General features: G+C 41.5%; 1 protein-coding gene across 2 annotated transcripts in view; it reads left to right on the forward strand.

Annotated features, from left to right (window-relative positions):
• DNAH8 (dynein axonemal heavy chain 8) overlaps nucleotides 1-16,963 on the forward strand; it is a 321,904-nt gene that overhangs the window by 214,641 nt on the left and 90,300 nt on the right. For both annotated transcript variants that reach the window (XM_027525064.1, XM_027525063.1), the window contains exons 74-78: nucleotides 2,060-2,215; nucleotides 3,864-4,046; nucleotides 8,790-8,895; nucleotides 10,688-10,940; nucleotides 11,046-11,236. In XM_027525064.1, the coding sequence (XP_027380865.1) occupies nucleotides 2,060-2,215; nucleotides 3,864-4,046; nucleotides 8,790-8,895; nucleotides 10,688-10,940; nucleotides 11,046-11,236 (889 nt within the window). The remainder of the gene's footprint in view (nucleotides 1-2,059; nucleotides 2,216-3,863; nucleotides 4,047-8,789; nucleotides 8,896-10,687; nucleotides 10,941-11,045; nucleotides 11,237-16,963) is intronic.

Here is a 16,963-nt window from a genome sequence, read left to right on the forward strand (position 1 = left end):
CCCAGGAAAGCTGGTGGTGTCATTCCAGTCCAAACCCTGAAGGTCTGAGGACCATGGGAGCCAGTGGGGTCAGTCCCAGTCCAGTCTGAAGTCCTCAGAGTCAGGAGCTGATGTCCAAGGGCAGGAGAAGATGGATGTGCTAACCTATGCAGAGAACAAATCGGCACTTCCTCCAGCTTTCTGTTCTGTTCAGGTCCTTAATGGATTGAACAGTGCCCACCTACATGGGCGAGGGCCATAATCTTTATTCAGAATGTCGACTCAAACGCTAATCTCTTCCAGAAACAACCTCACAAACACACCTTGAAATAATGCTTGCCAGCTATCTGGGCATTCATTAGCCCGATCAAGTTGACACATAAAATTAACCATCACACTTGGGAAAGACATCACAAAGACAGAGTTTGCTTCTTGGGGAATCGAGAAGGACAATTACATTCAGTCTTCTTGGGACCTTATTTCATCTTATTTAAATACGCTAGTTAAAGCTCTTTGTTTGGATTCATTTACCTTATCAACTTATAGTGAGGTCTTGCACAGCATATCATGTATATAAATAAAGCTGTCCATCTAGGGGGAAACGTTCCATCGTGTGCAAGATTTTCTGTTTTTAGTTATTTCTGTTTTAATCAAAACAGGACAAAGATAGACTTATTTTTTGATTCCACGCCTTTCTTCATTGCACGTGAAAGATAATATTTTTAAATTTCACCCTCCTAATCACCTGATATCTCGGTGGATCTTCCTTTTTAATTTTTTCTTCTGTTTATTTGGCTGCTTGTGGCATGAGTGATCTTTAATTTTATTTTAATCGGAAGCTAATTACTTTACAATATTGTGGCGGTTTTTGCCATACATCGACATGAGTCAGCCACAGGTGTACATGTGTCCCACCATCCTGAACCCCCGTCCCACCTCCCTCCCCACCCCATCCATCTGAGTTGTTCCAGAGCACCAGCTCTGACGCCCTGCTTCATGCACTGAACCTGCACTTCATGTATTTTACATGTGGTAATATACATGTTTCAATGCTAGTCTTTCATATCGTCCCACCCTTGTCTTCTCCCGCGTAGTCCAAAAGTCTGTTCTTTACATCTGTGTCTCTTTTGCTGTCTTGCATATAGGGTTGTCATTATTGTCCTTCTAAATTCTTAGTTCTTAGTCCTTGGATAGAATCCATGCCCCTGTGGAAGTCCAGTGTCTTAACCACTGGACCACCAGGGAAGTCCTCTCTTGTATCTTAAGATCAGCACTCACAGTAGCACAAAGGCAATAGTTGAATTCAGAGAATAGAGGATAAGAAGGTGGAGAGTTGAGGACTGAACCTATGGGAATCCTCACACTTAGGCAGAGGGAGAGATCACTGGAGAAGTAAAGAGTTCCAAGTCAGTTGGCTAATGCAAAGATCAACTAGCCCAGTTGGGGTGTTTTAACTAATAACAAACATTGATCTAAAAATGGAGAACCCCACCAGACATTCAGAATCCTAATTTTTTTTTTAATGTAAGAATATTTTAAAAATGTATAGTCTGTTAGGTTGATTTTATGCAAAGTACCATATTCTTATGTTATGTCACTGTTAGAGACAGAATTCCCGGATGAACCTTAGGTTGATTCAGTATGTCATTTCTGACATCCCTATGCTTTTTAAAAAATCACTTATTCATCTCATAGGTGTCCTGAGAAGATAAAGTGAGTATCATAAAAATGCAAGTTAGTTTGCTTTCTTTGAATGATTGTAGCTATGTAAGTTTAAAGGGTTAATCCTTGATTACCTCTCTTCCACCTGCCAGAGCAGAGCTCTGACTTCCAACTAAGGAATGACCTTTGTTTCTCTTTCAATCGGAGAGACCCCCATTACACACCCAGGGCTTCCACAGAGTCGTGACCCCCCAAGTTTTGAAAATTATGTTTTGTTTGTTATTTTTATATTTATAATTAAAGCTTCCTGTACAGTCCTTAGAATTCTTAGTCCTTTGCCCAAATATCTCTGGTTTCCGCTCAGAAACAGGCACATTCTTTGTAACATTTCTGCAGCAATGAACTCTTTTATTTTTAGGTAACCTCTTTGAACCATAAATATTTCCGCACACACCTGGAGGACAGTCTTTCCTTGGGCCGACCCCTTCTTATTGAGGACATCCGTGAAGAGCTGGATCCAGCCCTGGATAATGTATTAGAAAAGAATTTCATCAAGTCAGGCACCACTTTCAAGGTGAGCTTTGAAAAAAGAAAAGAGCAATGGTGACATCTACTTATCTTTTGGAGCACAGCAGCAAAGACAGTTTTCTTCAGGTGGTAGCATTTGACGTGCTGAAAGAATTATTTCCAAACTCATATTCAGTGTTTCCTTAAAAAAAAAAAAAAATATATATATATATATATATACACACACACACACACACAGGGGCGAGAACAGTATCTTGCTAACAATAGCCATTTACCTGAAACTAAACAAGATCTGAAGGAAAGGCATCTGGTGATAATGATATATTATTGTTACACACAAAATATGTATATTTTAGCAGCTCTGAGAAAGGTGGTTTCCAAACCATGTATACTTCTATACAGTAAAACCTGTGTTTCCTCACTGAATAAAATGGCATTTTTAGTAAAGTATAGGGACATTGATTTTATTTCTCTATTAACTTTCAATTAAAACTCATGAACTTTGCTGGAAGCAGTAGAATATGGTTTCTGATGATTGGTGATAACATGAATTGTTTTCAATACAAGTGTTTCTTTTTTAATTGGTTTCATTCTTTACTTTTAGTTTTCTTCGGTTTTACTGAATGACAGCATTTCTGATCGAGAATTTTTTGCTCTGAATAACTTAATTTCATGAATATCAGTGAATAAGAATGCCAATTTTCTCATTAAATATAGATTTATTTAGAGGAATGTTCTTCATAATGTGAATTCCTTCAAATGCCATATTTAATATGCCAAAGGAGGTTTTAGTACATCCATTCCTGAAAGGGCTTTTAAAAGACCCAGATTCTTACCTGCAATGTGAAGGCCATGATGCCTGAGAATTAGTGCCTTAGTGATGTGGTTTTCACTCACATGCAAGATTAATATTAATTAAAAATTTAAATCATTTAAAATTTTAGAATTTCCACCTGAGTTTTAGGTAGCAAACCCAGTTGTTTTTGATACACTGAAAATTGTTATGTTTAAGATAAGTGTTATCTGAGGAAAAACGTTGGCGTTTTTTTCCTCTGAAAGTTTCATTAACCCTTTCTCTTGTCAAATGTGCTTCAGATGACTACGAAATGCAAAAAGAAATAGCACTTCTTATAAACACAACAAATTTCTGTAGTAGGAAATTTCCTCAGGTGAAGAAAAAGCAGTCAAATCTTAGATATGTCCGAGTTTTCCTTTATTCCAGGAGCCCCCAACCTCTGGGATCTAATGCTTGATGATCTGAGGTGGAGCCAATGTGATAATAAATAAATAAAGTGCATAATGAATGTAGTGTGCTCCAATCATTCTGAAACCACCCCCCTCCACCCACCCAGGACACGGAGAAATTGTCCTCCATGAAACCAGCCCCTGATACCAAAAAGGGTTGGGGACCACTGCTTTATTCACATTTGTTTTGGATAAATTTTTCGTTTAATTTTCTTGGCATCATGGCTAAAATCATCTTCAGGCAGAGAAAGAATTTAAACCACAAGTTTAAATTATTCTAAAAGAATATGATCTATCATATAAGTTCAGTGATTAAAATTTTACAACTGGTTTTTGTAATTCATTCAAGTTTCACTGCATTGACCTTTGGTAAATTCTCTCCTAAACTGAACCCAAATTCCTTGTCTGCCCTTTAAGCTGTGTGTAATTTAATATTTGAATTGATGTAGGTGAAAGTCGGTGATAAGGAATGTGATGTCATGGATACATTTAAACTTTATATTACGACAAAGTTACCAAACCCTGCCTTTACCCCTGAGATCAATGCTAAAACGTCAGTCATTGATTTTACTGTTACCATGAAAGGGCTTGAGAACCAGTTACTAAGGAGGGTAATTCTAACAGAGAAACAGGTAATGATTTCTCAAGGTAAAGAACTTCTGCTTATAATAAATTATAATAATGTTTTAATGTATTAGGAAATTGTTGAATGTATGGAAAGGAAAAAATGAAGCAAATCATATTTACCTTTGTTAGCATAAATATTTGTTTCTCAGGTCCTGTTGAGAAATCGTGCAACTAATCTCTTTTCTGATCCCTGAAAACACATGTGCACACACATGCCACTCTCTACTTCTGACTTTAAGGCTTTGGGTATATTGACTTTCGTATCTACAGCCCTATAGATGAGTAATCTTGAGTTTCACCTGAAAAATTCAATGAAATGATGATCCTGAAGAAAAAGAAATTGCTCTGGATGAGTATTATTAGTAGTTTTAACTGCTGCTGCTGCTAAGTCGCTTCAGTCATGTCCGACTCTATGTGACCCCATAGACGGCAGCCCACCAGGCTTCCCCATCCCTGGGATTCTCCAGGCAAGAACACTGGAGTGGGTTGCCATTTCTTTCTCTGATGCATGAAAGTGAAAAGTGAAAGTGAAGTCGCTCAGTCGTGTCCGACTCCTAGCTACTACACTGCAATAGTAATTGATATACTTGGCTATAATTGATACTATCACACTCTAATAACCTAATGATGTAGGGAGCCTTACTTTCATTTTAGTTAAATAAAACTTATACTGAAGCAGAGAAATTAAGTATAATTGAGAGTTCTGATAAAACAAAGAACAACGTAAAGCTGGAAAATTTTAAGGGCCTGATAAGCTAAGTTTTAAGATAAAGCTCAGAAAACATTAAATGTTATATATAAAATATAATTTTATATATTTTTATTGTATAAAATCTATTTTCATAAAATCTGAGAAAGTTTATATTTGCTTAAATATAACTAATTTTAAGGGCTTTCTAGGAGAAGGAAATGGCAACCCACTGCAGTGTTCTTGCCTGGAGAATCCCAGGGATGGGGGAGCCTGGTGGGCTGCCATCTATGGGGTCGCACAGAGTCGGACACAACTGAAGCGACTTAGCAGCAGCAGCAGCAGGTGGTGCTAGCACTAAAGAACCTGCCTGTCAATGCAGGAGACATAAGATCCCTGGGAGAAATGGCAACCCACTCCAGTATTCTTGTCTGGAGAATCCCATGGACACAGGAGCCTGGTGGGCTACGGTCCATGGGGTTGCAAAGAGTTGGACACGACTGAAAGCGACTTAGCACATAGCATATAGCACAACTAATTATAGTATTAAGGGTTCAAGGAGAAGGCCAGGTTAGAAATAGTAATGGGAGGGTGAGAAAAAGATTGGCAGAAGAAAGGAGGAAAAGAAGAGACATGAATAGATGGCAACAGATACAAAGGAAAGATTCAAAAAGGGAAAGATACTGACACCAAAAAATAGAGGGCTCAGTAAAATGAGAAGTAAAATCCCATCTGGTTAATAAGAAATGGCTGACTTGGGGCAAGCCCTTGAAAGACAGCCAGTGTAGTGGGGTGAAAGGGGCCCAGTCTCAGCTTCCCCTCTCATTAGCTGTGTGATCTTAGTTTCCAAAAAAACGGCCCAGGGCTTATGCAATCCAGAAAGGGAAGTCTCTCACTTCTAGAGTCTGGCAGAGAGCATAGGCCCCTCAGTTCACTGCCTCTGTCACCTCTTAAGGCCGCATGGTATCAACTATTGAAAATCAGTCCTTCCTTCTTGGTCTACCTGGTGCTGCTGATCTGTTTTGATGTTGCCTCATTGGTTCAGATCCCCAATGAAAGCTTCACTAACTTCTTAAGGCAGGCCATACCGCTGTCTAGGGTACACTCCTCATCCCCAGAGCACCCTAAACCCACTCCTCCGGGCCTTAACTTCCTCTTCAAGAGAGGTGCTAAGGTATTCATACCAACCTTGCTGGGAAAAACACTTAGTCTGCGATGTTTGGAGGGTGTATTTTTTTCCTACATAAATAATGCATTCTTAAAATTATACTTTGAAAATTTTTTTCAAACTTTCACAAAAGTTACAAGACTCATCTATGAACTCTCATGACATGATGTTTAACCTTCCTAACAATCTTGCTCTTATACCCCGTTTTCACAGATGAACAAATGGAGACCAGGGAGAATAAGGTCTTAACCATAAGAGTCCATGGACTTTCCACCCTGCCAAACCTCGTAGATAAGCTGTACAGGTCATGCTGTAAAACTCACAGGTGCCCACTGTGCCACATGCTTCTTTTTCCATATCACACTGAAAAGGAGGCTAACAGGATTTCATCTTGTCCACACATGCCTATACTGCCACCCAGGGGGTGACTGTTTTAATGCAGGCAATTCATTAATTATTCCCCTTGGGCTTCCCTTGTGGCTCAGATGATAAAGAATCTGCCTGCAATACCGGAGACCTGGGTTTGATCCCTGGGTTGGCAAGATCCCCGGGAGAAGGGAATGGCAACCCACTCTAGTATTCTTGCCTAAAAAATCCCATGGGTGAGGAGCCTGGTGGGCTACAGTCCATGGGGTCACAAAGTCAGACACAGCTGAGTGACTAACACTTCACTTCACCGCAAGTACAGCCATGATCTTATCACTAACCCATCAAATACTCCCAAACCACTAATACAATGGCAGTATACACTAGCATTGGAGTTAGGGGACAAGGGCATTAGGCCTGTCTCTGCTAGCAACTGTGCTCAGTTGCTTAGTCGTGTCTGACTCTTCGCTGCATTTTAAAAAATGAATGGGTAGGAGGAAGTATCCCTTGTGGTCTGGTGGTTAAGAATCCACCTGCCAGTGCAGAGGGTGTGGGTTCGATCACTGATCTGGGAAGATTCCCACATGCCAAGTGACGACTAAGCCCATGTACCACAAAAGCCCGTGCACTGCAACTACTGAGCCAGCACTCTGGAGCAACCGAAGCCTGCGTGTCCTAGAGCCCATGCTCTACAAGAGAAGCTGCTGGAATGAGAAGCCCGTACCCGCAACAAAGAGTAGCCCCTGCTTTCCACAACTAGAGAAAGCCCACGCACAGCAACAAAAACCCAGGGCAACCAAAAATAAACAAATCCATCTTTTAAAAAAAATGAATTTAGGGGACACGTTCCTGCCCTCTAGATGCTCAGAATCTGGTTGCGATGCCAGCCATAGTAGATGTACAGATGACTGCCATGCTGTGGGTTTTCATTGACAAATTGATTTAGGAAGAATTTCTGGAAGTTTTTTGAGAAACTTTCTCAAATAAGTAGTTTAAAAACACATTTTAAATGCAGTTCTAAGTATACTGTGATTCCATGTAAGATCAAAAAAGAATGCTGTGAAGACTGCTTTTGAGACAATTTAATTTACTCTATATTTAGCATGAGTATTACAGTCATGTTACATTTTCTGAATTTGAAAATTGCACTGTGGCTGTATAAAAGAGTGTCCTGTTTCCCAGGAGATATGTTTCAGTTTTTAAAGGTAAAGGATGATGACACATGCACACAGTTCGGCAGCAATAATTATCACAGAGGAGAAATAATGGTAAAGCAAAATGGTGTTTGATGAATCTAGGTGAAGGGTATATGAGGGTTCATGGTACCAGTCTTGTAACTTTTCTGAAAGTTTGAAAAATTTTTTCAAAGTATACTTTTAAGAATGCATCACTTATGTAGGAAAAAAATATACCCTCCAAACATCTAATTTAGCCATTCTGATAGAAGGGATGCAAAACAATGGAAAGTGGATGTATATTGGCAACTGACTATGTCAGGTCAAGTACCTGGTGTTCCTGTAGTCAGGTCCCAATTCAGAAGCTCCGATCACTTGAGTATCTATTCGTTTCTTGGTTTTAATGCCTCTTTGTTTCTGCCCTTTCTGGCTGCAAATAAAGTTAGTATTTCTCACTGAGGGCGGTATGTGGGAACAGGGCCAAGAGAATGGGACACTCTGATTTAAATAAATGTAGAGGTGGAAAAAGCCTGGGAAGAATTATTTTAGCAGAGTTATCCCATGTATGCCAGTGTACGTGCTATGGAAACTTAATGCTAGTGGGCATAGTTTTTTTTAATGGTTAAGAGAAACCAAAATACAGATTTGACTAACGATAGTGTCATTTGACGGAGAAGGCAATGGCACCCCACTCCAGTACTCTTGCCTGGAGAATCCCATGGATGGAGGAGCCTGGTGGGCTGCAGTCCATGGGGTCGCTAAGAGTCGGACACGACTGAGCGACTTCACTTTCACTTTCACTTTCATGCATTGGAAAAGGAAATGGCAACCCACTCCAGTGTTCTTGCCTGGAGAATCCCAGGGATGGGGAAGCCTGGTGGGCTGCCGTCCATTGGGTCGCACAGAGTCGGACACGACTGAAGCGACGCAGCAGCAGTGTCATTTGAGTGGTATTTTGGTTTAAACTTTTAAAAATGAATAATAAACACTGCTGCTGCTGCTGCGTCGCTTCAGTCGTGTCCGACTCTGTGCGACCCAATGGACGGCAGCCCACCAGGCTTCCCCATCCCTGGGATTCTCCAGGCAAGAACACTGGAGTGGGCTGCCATTTCCTTCTCCAATGCATGAAAGTGAAAAGTGAAAGTGAAGTCGCTCGGTCGTTTCCGACTCTAGCGACCCCATGGACTGCAGCCTACCAGGCTCCTCCGTCCATGGGATTTTCTAGGCAAAAGTACTGGAGTGGGGTGCCATTGTCTTCTCCGTAATAAACACTAGTAAGTTGGATTTGCCATAATAACTGATAATTACACTTCTGATGATATTTTTTGTTTTGTTTTTTTTTTAATAACAGGAGTTAGAGTCTGAGAGGGTTAAACTTTTGGAGGATGTGACTTTTAATAAGCGGAAGATGAAAGAACTTGAAGATAACCTCCTCTACAAATTAAGTGCTACAAAAGGTATTGTGTTATTAAGAAATAATCACATAATGGATTGTGGATAGATTTCTTGTACCCTCTTTTCAATGCCCTCATGATTATAGATGTCAGGAAACAGTTCAGTTATCAATGCAAAAACAAGCAAGGCAATTTCCATCTAGATATTACAGAGAGACTGCAGGGAATCTGATGCTTAAATTAGCAACTGGCATCTGAGCATTTGATAATAACACAGTTTTCTTGATATAATTGCTTTCTCCTGAGAAAAACAAGGGCTCCCAATACAGCTAGGTAACTCATAATAGGCTAATTTGCTTGCCTGAAGGAAACTAATGCGCTCAATCTTTTTTTGTGTGTTTTTCCATCAGTTCTTTCATTTGGTGTTGAATAGCTGTTACCACAACGGGTTTTGATGTATGTAATCTTGTCAGAGAGACCTGAGCAGCCAGGGCTCAGTCACTCTTGACTTGACTGGACCTCCCACTTAGCAGTTGGGATAGGTTCACCTCTGGGCAGTCAGGTCATCATTCCAACCCCTGATTTGGGGATATACTGTTCTGTAATAGGCAAAATACAGCAACCTAAATTCTATCCTTCATGAGTGAACTAATAATAAATACTTCAACTCAGTGGACGTTAGTTTGAGCAAACTCTGGGAGATAGTGAAGGACAGGGAAGCCCTGTGTGCTGCACTTCATGGAGTCACAGTCCGATGAGACTTAGCGACTGAACAACAGCAAATGAGTGCTTTCCAGAAGCACCTGAACTCTTGGGTAACCTCCCAGAAGTACAGTAAGTGTTACTCTCACAACAGCCTCTAGCACGCTAAGGTGGCTTCATGGCAAAGGTCTTTATCTGCCTTAATTGCACTGCTTGTGCCGATGAAGTTGCCTGTCTCTTGGTCTGTGACTTCTCCCAGCCATTTGAACGGATACCTCTGGGCACTGTAAATATTACCAAGGACTGACTGAGGGTTCCTCCCCCGATCCAGCCAAGAGTGTACTGGATCAAGACCTCTTTCCTGTGAGATTAGTCACAATTTGGACTTCTCTTGCAGACCTAACATGCCCATGAGAGCCTCTCAGCACCTTCCAGTAGCATCCACCTGCTCCCAGGTGGGCCAGAGCTTCGCACTCTGAAGATATCCTGACTGTCATCTCAGCACATCCAGAGCATCTTTCTGTGCCTTAAAACTGAGTTTATTGTCATAGACATGTTTAGGTCTATTCAGAAGGGTAAAACTGAAAACTAAATGCTGAAAAATCAGCATTTTTCTTCCTGGTCAGACACTTCCACTATCCCCTAATTTACTAGAGACGTAGGAGGATCAGAGTCCTCAATGTCAAGGACTGTTGGACAAAAGCAGGAGTAGAAAGTGTACAGCTCACCTGCAAGCTAGTGGGTAATGTTTGGGTCAGCCTGTGCTGTGAGACAAATGGGACGGAAAAGCCCACGATGCCATGAGGGCACCCAGCAAGATGATAAAAGAGGCAACAGCACCGTCACATAAAGAACAGCTGAAACCGCTGGGACTGGTGGGAGACATGAGTTTTCTTTAAACATTTGAGGAACAGACATGTGGGCTATCTTGAGAACTGCCTTTTGCACATTTTCAGGCTGGAATGTTAGAACGAATTGAAGCCTCAGATAGATAGCTGGACTAGAAGCCTTTCCATGTCTCAAGATTCACCTTTCCACCCTGTGGGCTTTGAAGAAGTCAAGTTGAAAACTAACGGGATGATTAGAGAAGTGATGCATCTCTCTTTGTGAATTTCCCATCTCGCGTTCCCCAGCTTTCCTCTTTGGTTTTCAGGTTCCTTGGTAGACGATGAATCTCTCATTGGTGTCCTCCGCACCACCAAGCTGACAGCCGCTGAAGTCAGTGAAAAACTACACGTAGCTGCAGAAACGGAGGTCAAGATTAACACTGCCCAGGAGGAGTTCCGGCCCGCGGCCACCCGCGGCAGCATCCTCTACTTCCTCATCACGGAGATGAGCATGGTCAACATCATGTACCAGACCTCGCTGGCCCAGTTCTTGAAATTATTTGACCAGTCCATGGCCAGGTGGGGCCTCACTACCTAACTACCTCCCCCCCAACAAATTCTGTGTGTATTCCTACTCTCTTAGAAATAGATTTTTACTTCTTTGATTTTTAAAACATATTGCAGGTCTGAGAAGTCTCCGCTGCCTCAAAAGAGAATTACAAATATTATTGAATATCTGACCTACGAAGTTTTTACATATTCTGTCAGAGGCTTGTACGAGAACCACAAGTTCCTCTTTGTACTCCTCATGACCTTAAAGATCGATCTTCAGAGAGGAACTGTGAAGCACAGAGAGTTTCAGGCTCTCATTAAAGGTGAAAGGCTTGGGATGTGGATGTACTATGTAAAGGAGATTGCTTTTAATGTGCTTTTTGATGTCCCGTAGACCCATTCTTGTAATACACAGAGGCATTAAGTTCTGTTGGAAGTGAAGTTCATTTTCCACCCCCTGATTTCTATTCATTTTGCTCTGGTTGCTCAAGATGACTTACTTCAGGTCTGTGTTAACTCTGCGATTTTTAGTTATGTCATTAAGTTTCAGCTTTGTTGTCTAGGATTAGGACATTCAAATGCCAAAAGGGGAAATAGTGATTTGGCGGATGAGCTTTCTACTGCAAGAGAGCAATTCCTTAAGCAGGGGATTATAGTGATGTTATAAGAGTGTAAACTTAAAAAGAAAGCACACTTGTATTTCATATTTAAAGTGAATCCTATACATTGCTTACCTGCATGTTAAAAGTATGATTAAGAAATGTAAATTATGGGCGTAGGTCTGGTGAGATCTTTACAACCTCCAGACATTCTTTTGATTCATTGAAGAGTATATAACTCCATTGCTAACACTAGCAAGCGGGTACTCTTTCTACCCCCTTCTGATGTCTATGTCAGAAGCTTTCTCTATCTCTTTTATATTTTAATAAAACTTTATCACACACACACACACACACACACACAAAGTATGATTAAGGAGAGAAAAGAGCACTATTTTCATTCAGTTCAGTTAAACAAAGTGTTATGTCTAAAAGAAGGGAGCGATTGCATGTCGTTAGTGAGATCATAAAAAGCTCCTTGGAAAATTTGCCTTTGCAGGTTAAGCTGTGAAGTTTTCTAGGTTATTTGATACATGGGAAAATGCTCCAATCTTCTCTGGTTTTTTTTTTTTTTTTTTTTGCTCTTTGGTAAGTCGTTTAGTAAATAATTTTCTGGCTGCCCTTCTCCCCCAAAAGAAGAAAGTGGCATTTGAAATGGACTTTGAATGATAGGCAGAAATGAAGAAAACTTCCATGCTGAGCAGAGCAGCATGAGAAAAGAATGTAAATTGGTGAGCCTTGATTCCCAGGGGAAGGATTTCTTGATCTGGTAAGAAATTAAGGGGTTGTATGAGGTGGTGATGTGATCCTTTTATTGTTCTTTAGGAAGGTAACTCTGGCAGAGAAGCATAGGATTAATGAAGTTCAAGGGAGTCTGTTAAAATCTTCCCAACCACAAGAAATGCTGCATTCCCATCCTAGGGCGAAGACAATGGGGAAATAAAGACAGACAGATATGAGAGATCATGAAAGTAAAATGGCAAAGAACCGGGTGTAAGAACGAAGAGAGGGTCAGAAATGAGTCTAAGAGTTCTGCTGTGTGCAAAGATTTCTGGTCACGATGGTTGAAAGAGAGCTAGTTTGAGAAGTGTCAGAGTGGGGACCTAGTTTTAGTCAGGATAGGCCAGGTTTTGTGGTCATAAAAACAATCCCTGAATTTCAACACAGCAGAAGTGTACTTCTCCTTTACTCTTTCATCTGACCTGCTTGTCATGGTCACCCAGGAATCCAAGCTGCTTGCCATAATCACTATGGAAAAGGGACACAATATAGCAAATTGTGTGCTGGTTCTTAAACATCACACGAGTCACTTGTACTCATATTTCATTAGCTATAGAAGGATGCATGACCTCATCTAAATTCAGAGAGAGCAGGGAAGTGCATTCTGCCCTGAGCTACCTCCAACATGGAAGCTGCATCACAGCGTCAATGGTGGAAGGTAGTGGATAGATGGATAAGCCCGAGGTTTGGCGGCAGGAGTGTGGACATGGAAATGCAGAGAGGGCTGGGGTTCCAATCAAGAAGTTGCAGGACAGGGGAACTTTGTAGCTAGTAACAAAGTACCGACCTCTGTGGACAGCAGCCTGATGCCCCCAGATAGGATTTGTCATGGCTCAGAGGATCCCAGGCTGTGACTGAGACAGATGAAGACCAGAGGAGAGGTGGGATGGGGAGGGGAGGGGGCGGGTTGTAGATCCAAAGCATCTCCCCATCAAGACACAAACCCATCCCACTCTACCTCTCCCCAGCCAGCACAGCCAGCCAAGCCACGGGCATTCCCCAAAAGAGACTAGGTTCTTTGAGAAAAAGTCTTTAAATCAGAAGAGACCGAGAAACACAGCAAGACTTGGGGTGGGAATTTGTGAGGAGGATTTGATTTCTCACAGAAAAAATAAAGAAGGCTACACCTCTGAGCTGTGGTTAGAGCACATCTGTGACCCCATTTCATAAAACTGGAGAGTCAGAGAGAACCAGACTGTGTAGGGTCAGGAGAGTCAGTGAGAGGAATTTGAATTTAATTTACTTGGCGATAGGGAGTCATGGAATGTTTTATGAGCAGGGAAGTAGCATGAACAGAGCCATGCTGCAGAAGATTAATTTGGGATTTTATGGTAGGTGGATTGTCAGAAGTACAGTCAGAACAGCATACAGTGAGAGTTTTTAAAAAATCAAAACTGGTTTAATCTATAGTTTGTAGTCATTTTAAACTGGCTTACAGTTTGACTAAATTATTTTTTAAAAGCTGGTAGAACTTTGTTTTTAATGCTTTTTTTTTTTTTTACAAAGTTAACAAATATGGCCCTTAGATCACTGGTGTCTTTTACCATTTTGAACTCAGTACTTAAGGGGGAAAGAAAAGGGACTTATTTATCAGAGCAGAAATGTTTGATTTCCCAAGAGTGACCATCCTTTTGTATTAATTCCTACTTGTTTCCTGCAATATCTGGAAGGTGCCTTTGACTTTCTTCTTCAACTGAGAATGTCAGAATACTTTGAAAAATGGAACTGCTACCAGGGGCAATCCTGCACTGTAGAGTAATTGATACACCTGTTCCCCCTGCCTGGTTTTTTTTAGAAAGACATCATCTTTTTTTTGTCATAAACCACAGACAAAAAGACACCTTAGGGGGTCTTCTCTTGCCTTCCAGGTTGGATTGGACCCAAGCCTTCCAAAACAGACAGAGAGTTAATGTCAAAATAACAGCACATGATTATATAGCTTTTACTTTGAGCCACAAGGGTTGTTAGCTTTCTACATACATTAATTTATTTAAGCGTTACAGCAATCAATCTGATGGATTCTATTATTATACTCATTTGACAGAAGAGGGTACTGGGAGAAATTGAGTTCTTTGTCCAAGTTTATGTAGCCTGTAAGTGGCAGAGCCACGATATTTAGGGGGAACAGGACAGGCTGTGATTGTTCTGGGCTAGTTTTGACGCATGGTATGTTGAAACCACCTATGTAACTTAAATGTCTTCTCCCGATGTCTTTGAGGTGTGTGATGACATGAAATCATTTTGTGTGTGTGTGTTGGGGGGAGACCACCAAGAAGAAAAGGGACATGTGTTATCTCCGTGTTAGAGCACTGCGTGCATACATGCTAAGTTGCTCAGTCGTGTCCGACTCTTTGTGACCCTGTGGACTGTAGCCCATTAGGCTCCTCTGTCCATGGGATTCTCCAGGCAAGAATACTGGAGTGGGTTGCCATGCCCTCCTCCAGGGGATCTGCCCAACCCAGGGATCGAACCCTCATCTCTTACGTCTCCGGCATTAGCAAGCCGGTTCTTTACAACTAGCGCCACCTGGGAAGCCTGTGTGAGAGGAGAAAAATCCCTTAAATCTGCAGGTGATTTTCTCTAGGGCTTGCTTCTCCTATGGTAAACTCAGTGTTAGCAGAAGTGGTGCTAGAGTAAGGCTTTCTCTTTCACCTTGTCACTGTGGGGATGGAGGGATTGTTGGAAGGTTTACAGGTTCTAGAGGTATTGTGGCACTCAGAGCCCCTGACTCCACAATGGAGGGAAAGGATTTACAGGAAGGTACTCCAGGTCGTTCACCTTCTCAGGAAGATGCTAGAGGGGAGAGCAGAGACCTGTAATTCCCTCCGCCACCTCCCCTGTTTCTGTCCCCAAGTTAATGAGTGAAATGGGGGGATTTGATGAGTTCTTAACACCCTCTTCCAAAAACACAAGAGAAGACTCTACACATGGACATCACCAGATGGTCAACACCGAAATCAGATTGATTATATTCTTTGCAGCCAAAGATGGAGGAGCTCTATACAGTCAGCAAAAACAAGACCAGGAGCTGACTGTGGCTCAGATCATGAACTCCTTATTGCCAAATTCAGACTTAAATTGAAGAAAGTAGGGAAAACCACTAGACCATTCAGGTATGACCTAAATCAAATCCCTTATGATTATACAGTGGAAGTGAGAAATAGATTTAAGGGCCTAGATCTGATAGACAGAGTGCCTGATGAACTATGGACTGAGGTTCGTGACATTGTACAGGAGACAGGGATCAAGACCATCCCCATGGAAAAGAAATGCAGAAAAGCAAAATGGCTGTCTGGGGAGGCCTTACAAATAGCTGTGAAAAGAAGAGAAGCGAAAAGCAAAGGAGCAAAGGAAAGATATAAGCATCTGAATGCAGAGTTCCAAAGAATAGCAAGAAGAGATAAGAAAGCCTTCTTCAGCGATCAATGCAAAGAAATAGAGGAAAACAACAGAATGGGAAAGACTAGAGATCTCTTCAAGAAAATTAGAGATACCAAGGGAACATTTCATGCAAAGATGGGCTCGATAAAGGACAGAAATGGTATGGACCTAACAGAAGCAGAAGATATTGGGAAGAGATGGCAAGAATACACAGAAAAACTGTACAAAAAAGATCTTCACGACCCAGATAATTGCGATGGTGTGATCACTGACCTAAAGCCAGACATCTTGGAATGTGAAGTCAAGTGGGCCTTAGAAAACATTACTACGAACAAAGCTAGTGGAGGTGATGGAATTCCAGTTGAGCTATTTCAAATCCTGAAAGATGATACTGTGAAAGCGCTGCACTCAATATGCCAGCAAATTTGGAAAACTCAGCAGTGGCCACAGGACTGGAAAAGGTCAGTTTTCATTCCAATCCCAAAGAAAGGCAATGCCAAAGAATGCTCAAACTACTGCACAATTGCACTCATCTCACATGCTAGTAAAGTAATGCTCAAAATTCTCCAAGCCAGGCTTCAGCAATATGTGAACCGTGAACTTCCTGATGTTCAAGCTGGTTTTAGAAAAGGCAGAGGAACCAGAGATCAAATTGCCAACATCCGCTGGATCATGGAAAAAGCAAGAGAGTTCCAGAAAAACATCTATTTCTGCTTTATTGACTATGCCAAAGCCTTTGACTTGTGTGGATCACAATAAACTGGAAAATTCTGAAAGAGATGGGAATACCAGACCCCCTGATCTGCCTCTTGAGAAATTTGTATGCAGGTCAGGAAGCAACAGTTAGAACTGGACATGGAACAACAGACTGGTTCCAAATAGGAAAAGGAGTACGTCAAGGCTGTATATTGTCACCCTGCTTATTTAACATCTATGCAGAGTACATCATGAGAAACGCTGGACTGGAAGAAGCACAAGCTGGAATCAAGATTGCCAGGAGAAATACCAATAACCTCAGATAGGCAGATGACACCACCCTTATGGCAGAAAGTGAAGAGGAACTAAAAAGCCTCTTAATGAAAGTGAAAGAGGAGAGTGAAAAAGTTGGCTTAAAGCTCAACATTCAGAAAACGAAGATCATGGCATCTGGTCCCATCACTTCATGGGAAATAGATGGGGAAACAGTGGAAACAGTGTCAGACTTTATTTTTGGGGGCTCCAAAATCACTGCAGATGGTGACTGCAGCCATGAAATTAAAAGACGCTTACTCCTTGGAAGGAAAGTTATGA

Source organism: Bos indicus x Bos taurus, chromosome 23, assembly GCF_003369695.1.
Source record: "Bos indicus x Bos taurus breed Angus x Brahman F1 hybrid chromosome 23, Bos_hybrid_MaternalHap_v2.0, whole genome shotgun sequence".
NCBI classification, from domain to species: Eukaryota; Metazoa; Chordata; class Mammalia; order Artiodactyla; family Bovidae; genus Bos; species Bos indicus x Bos taurus.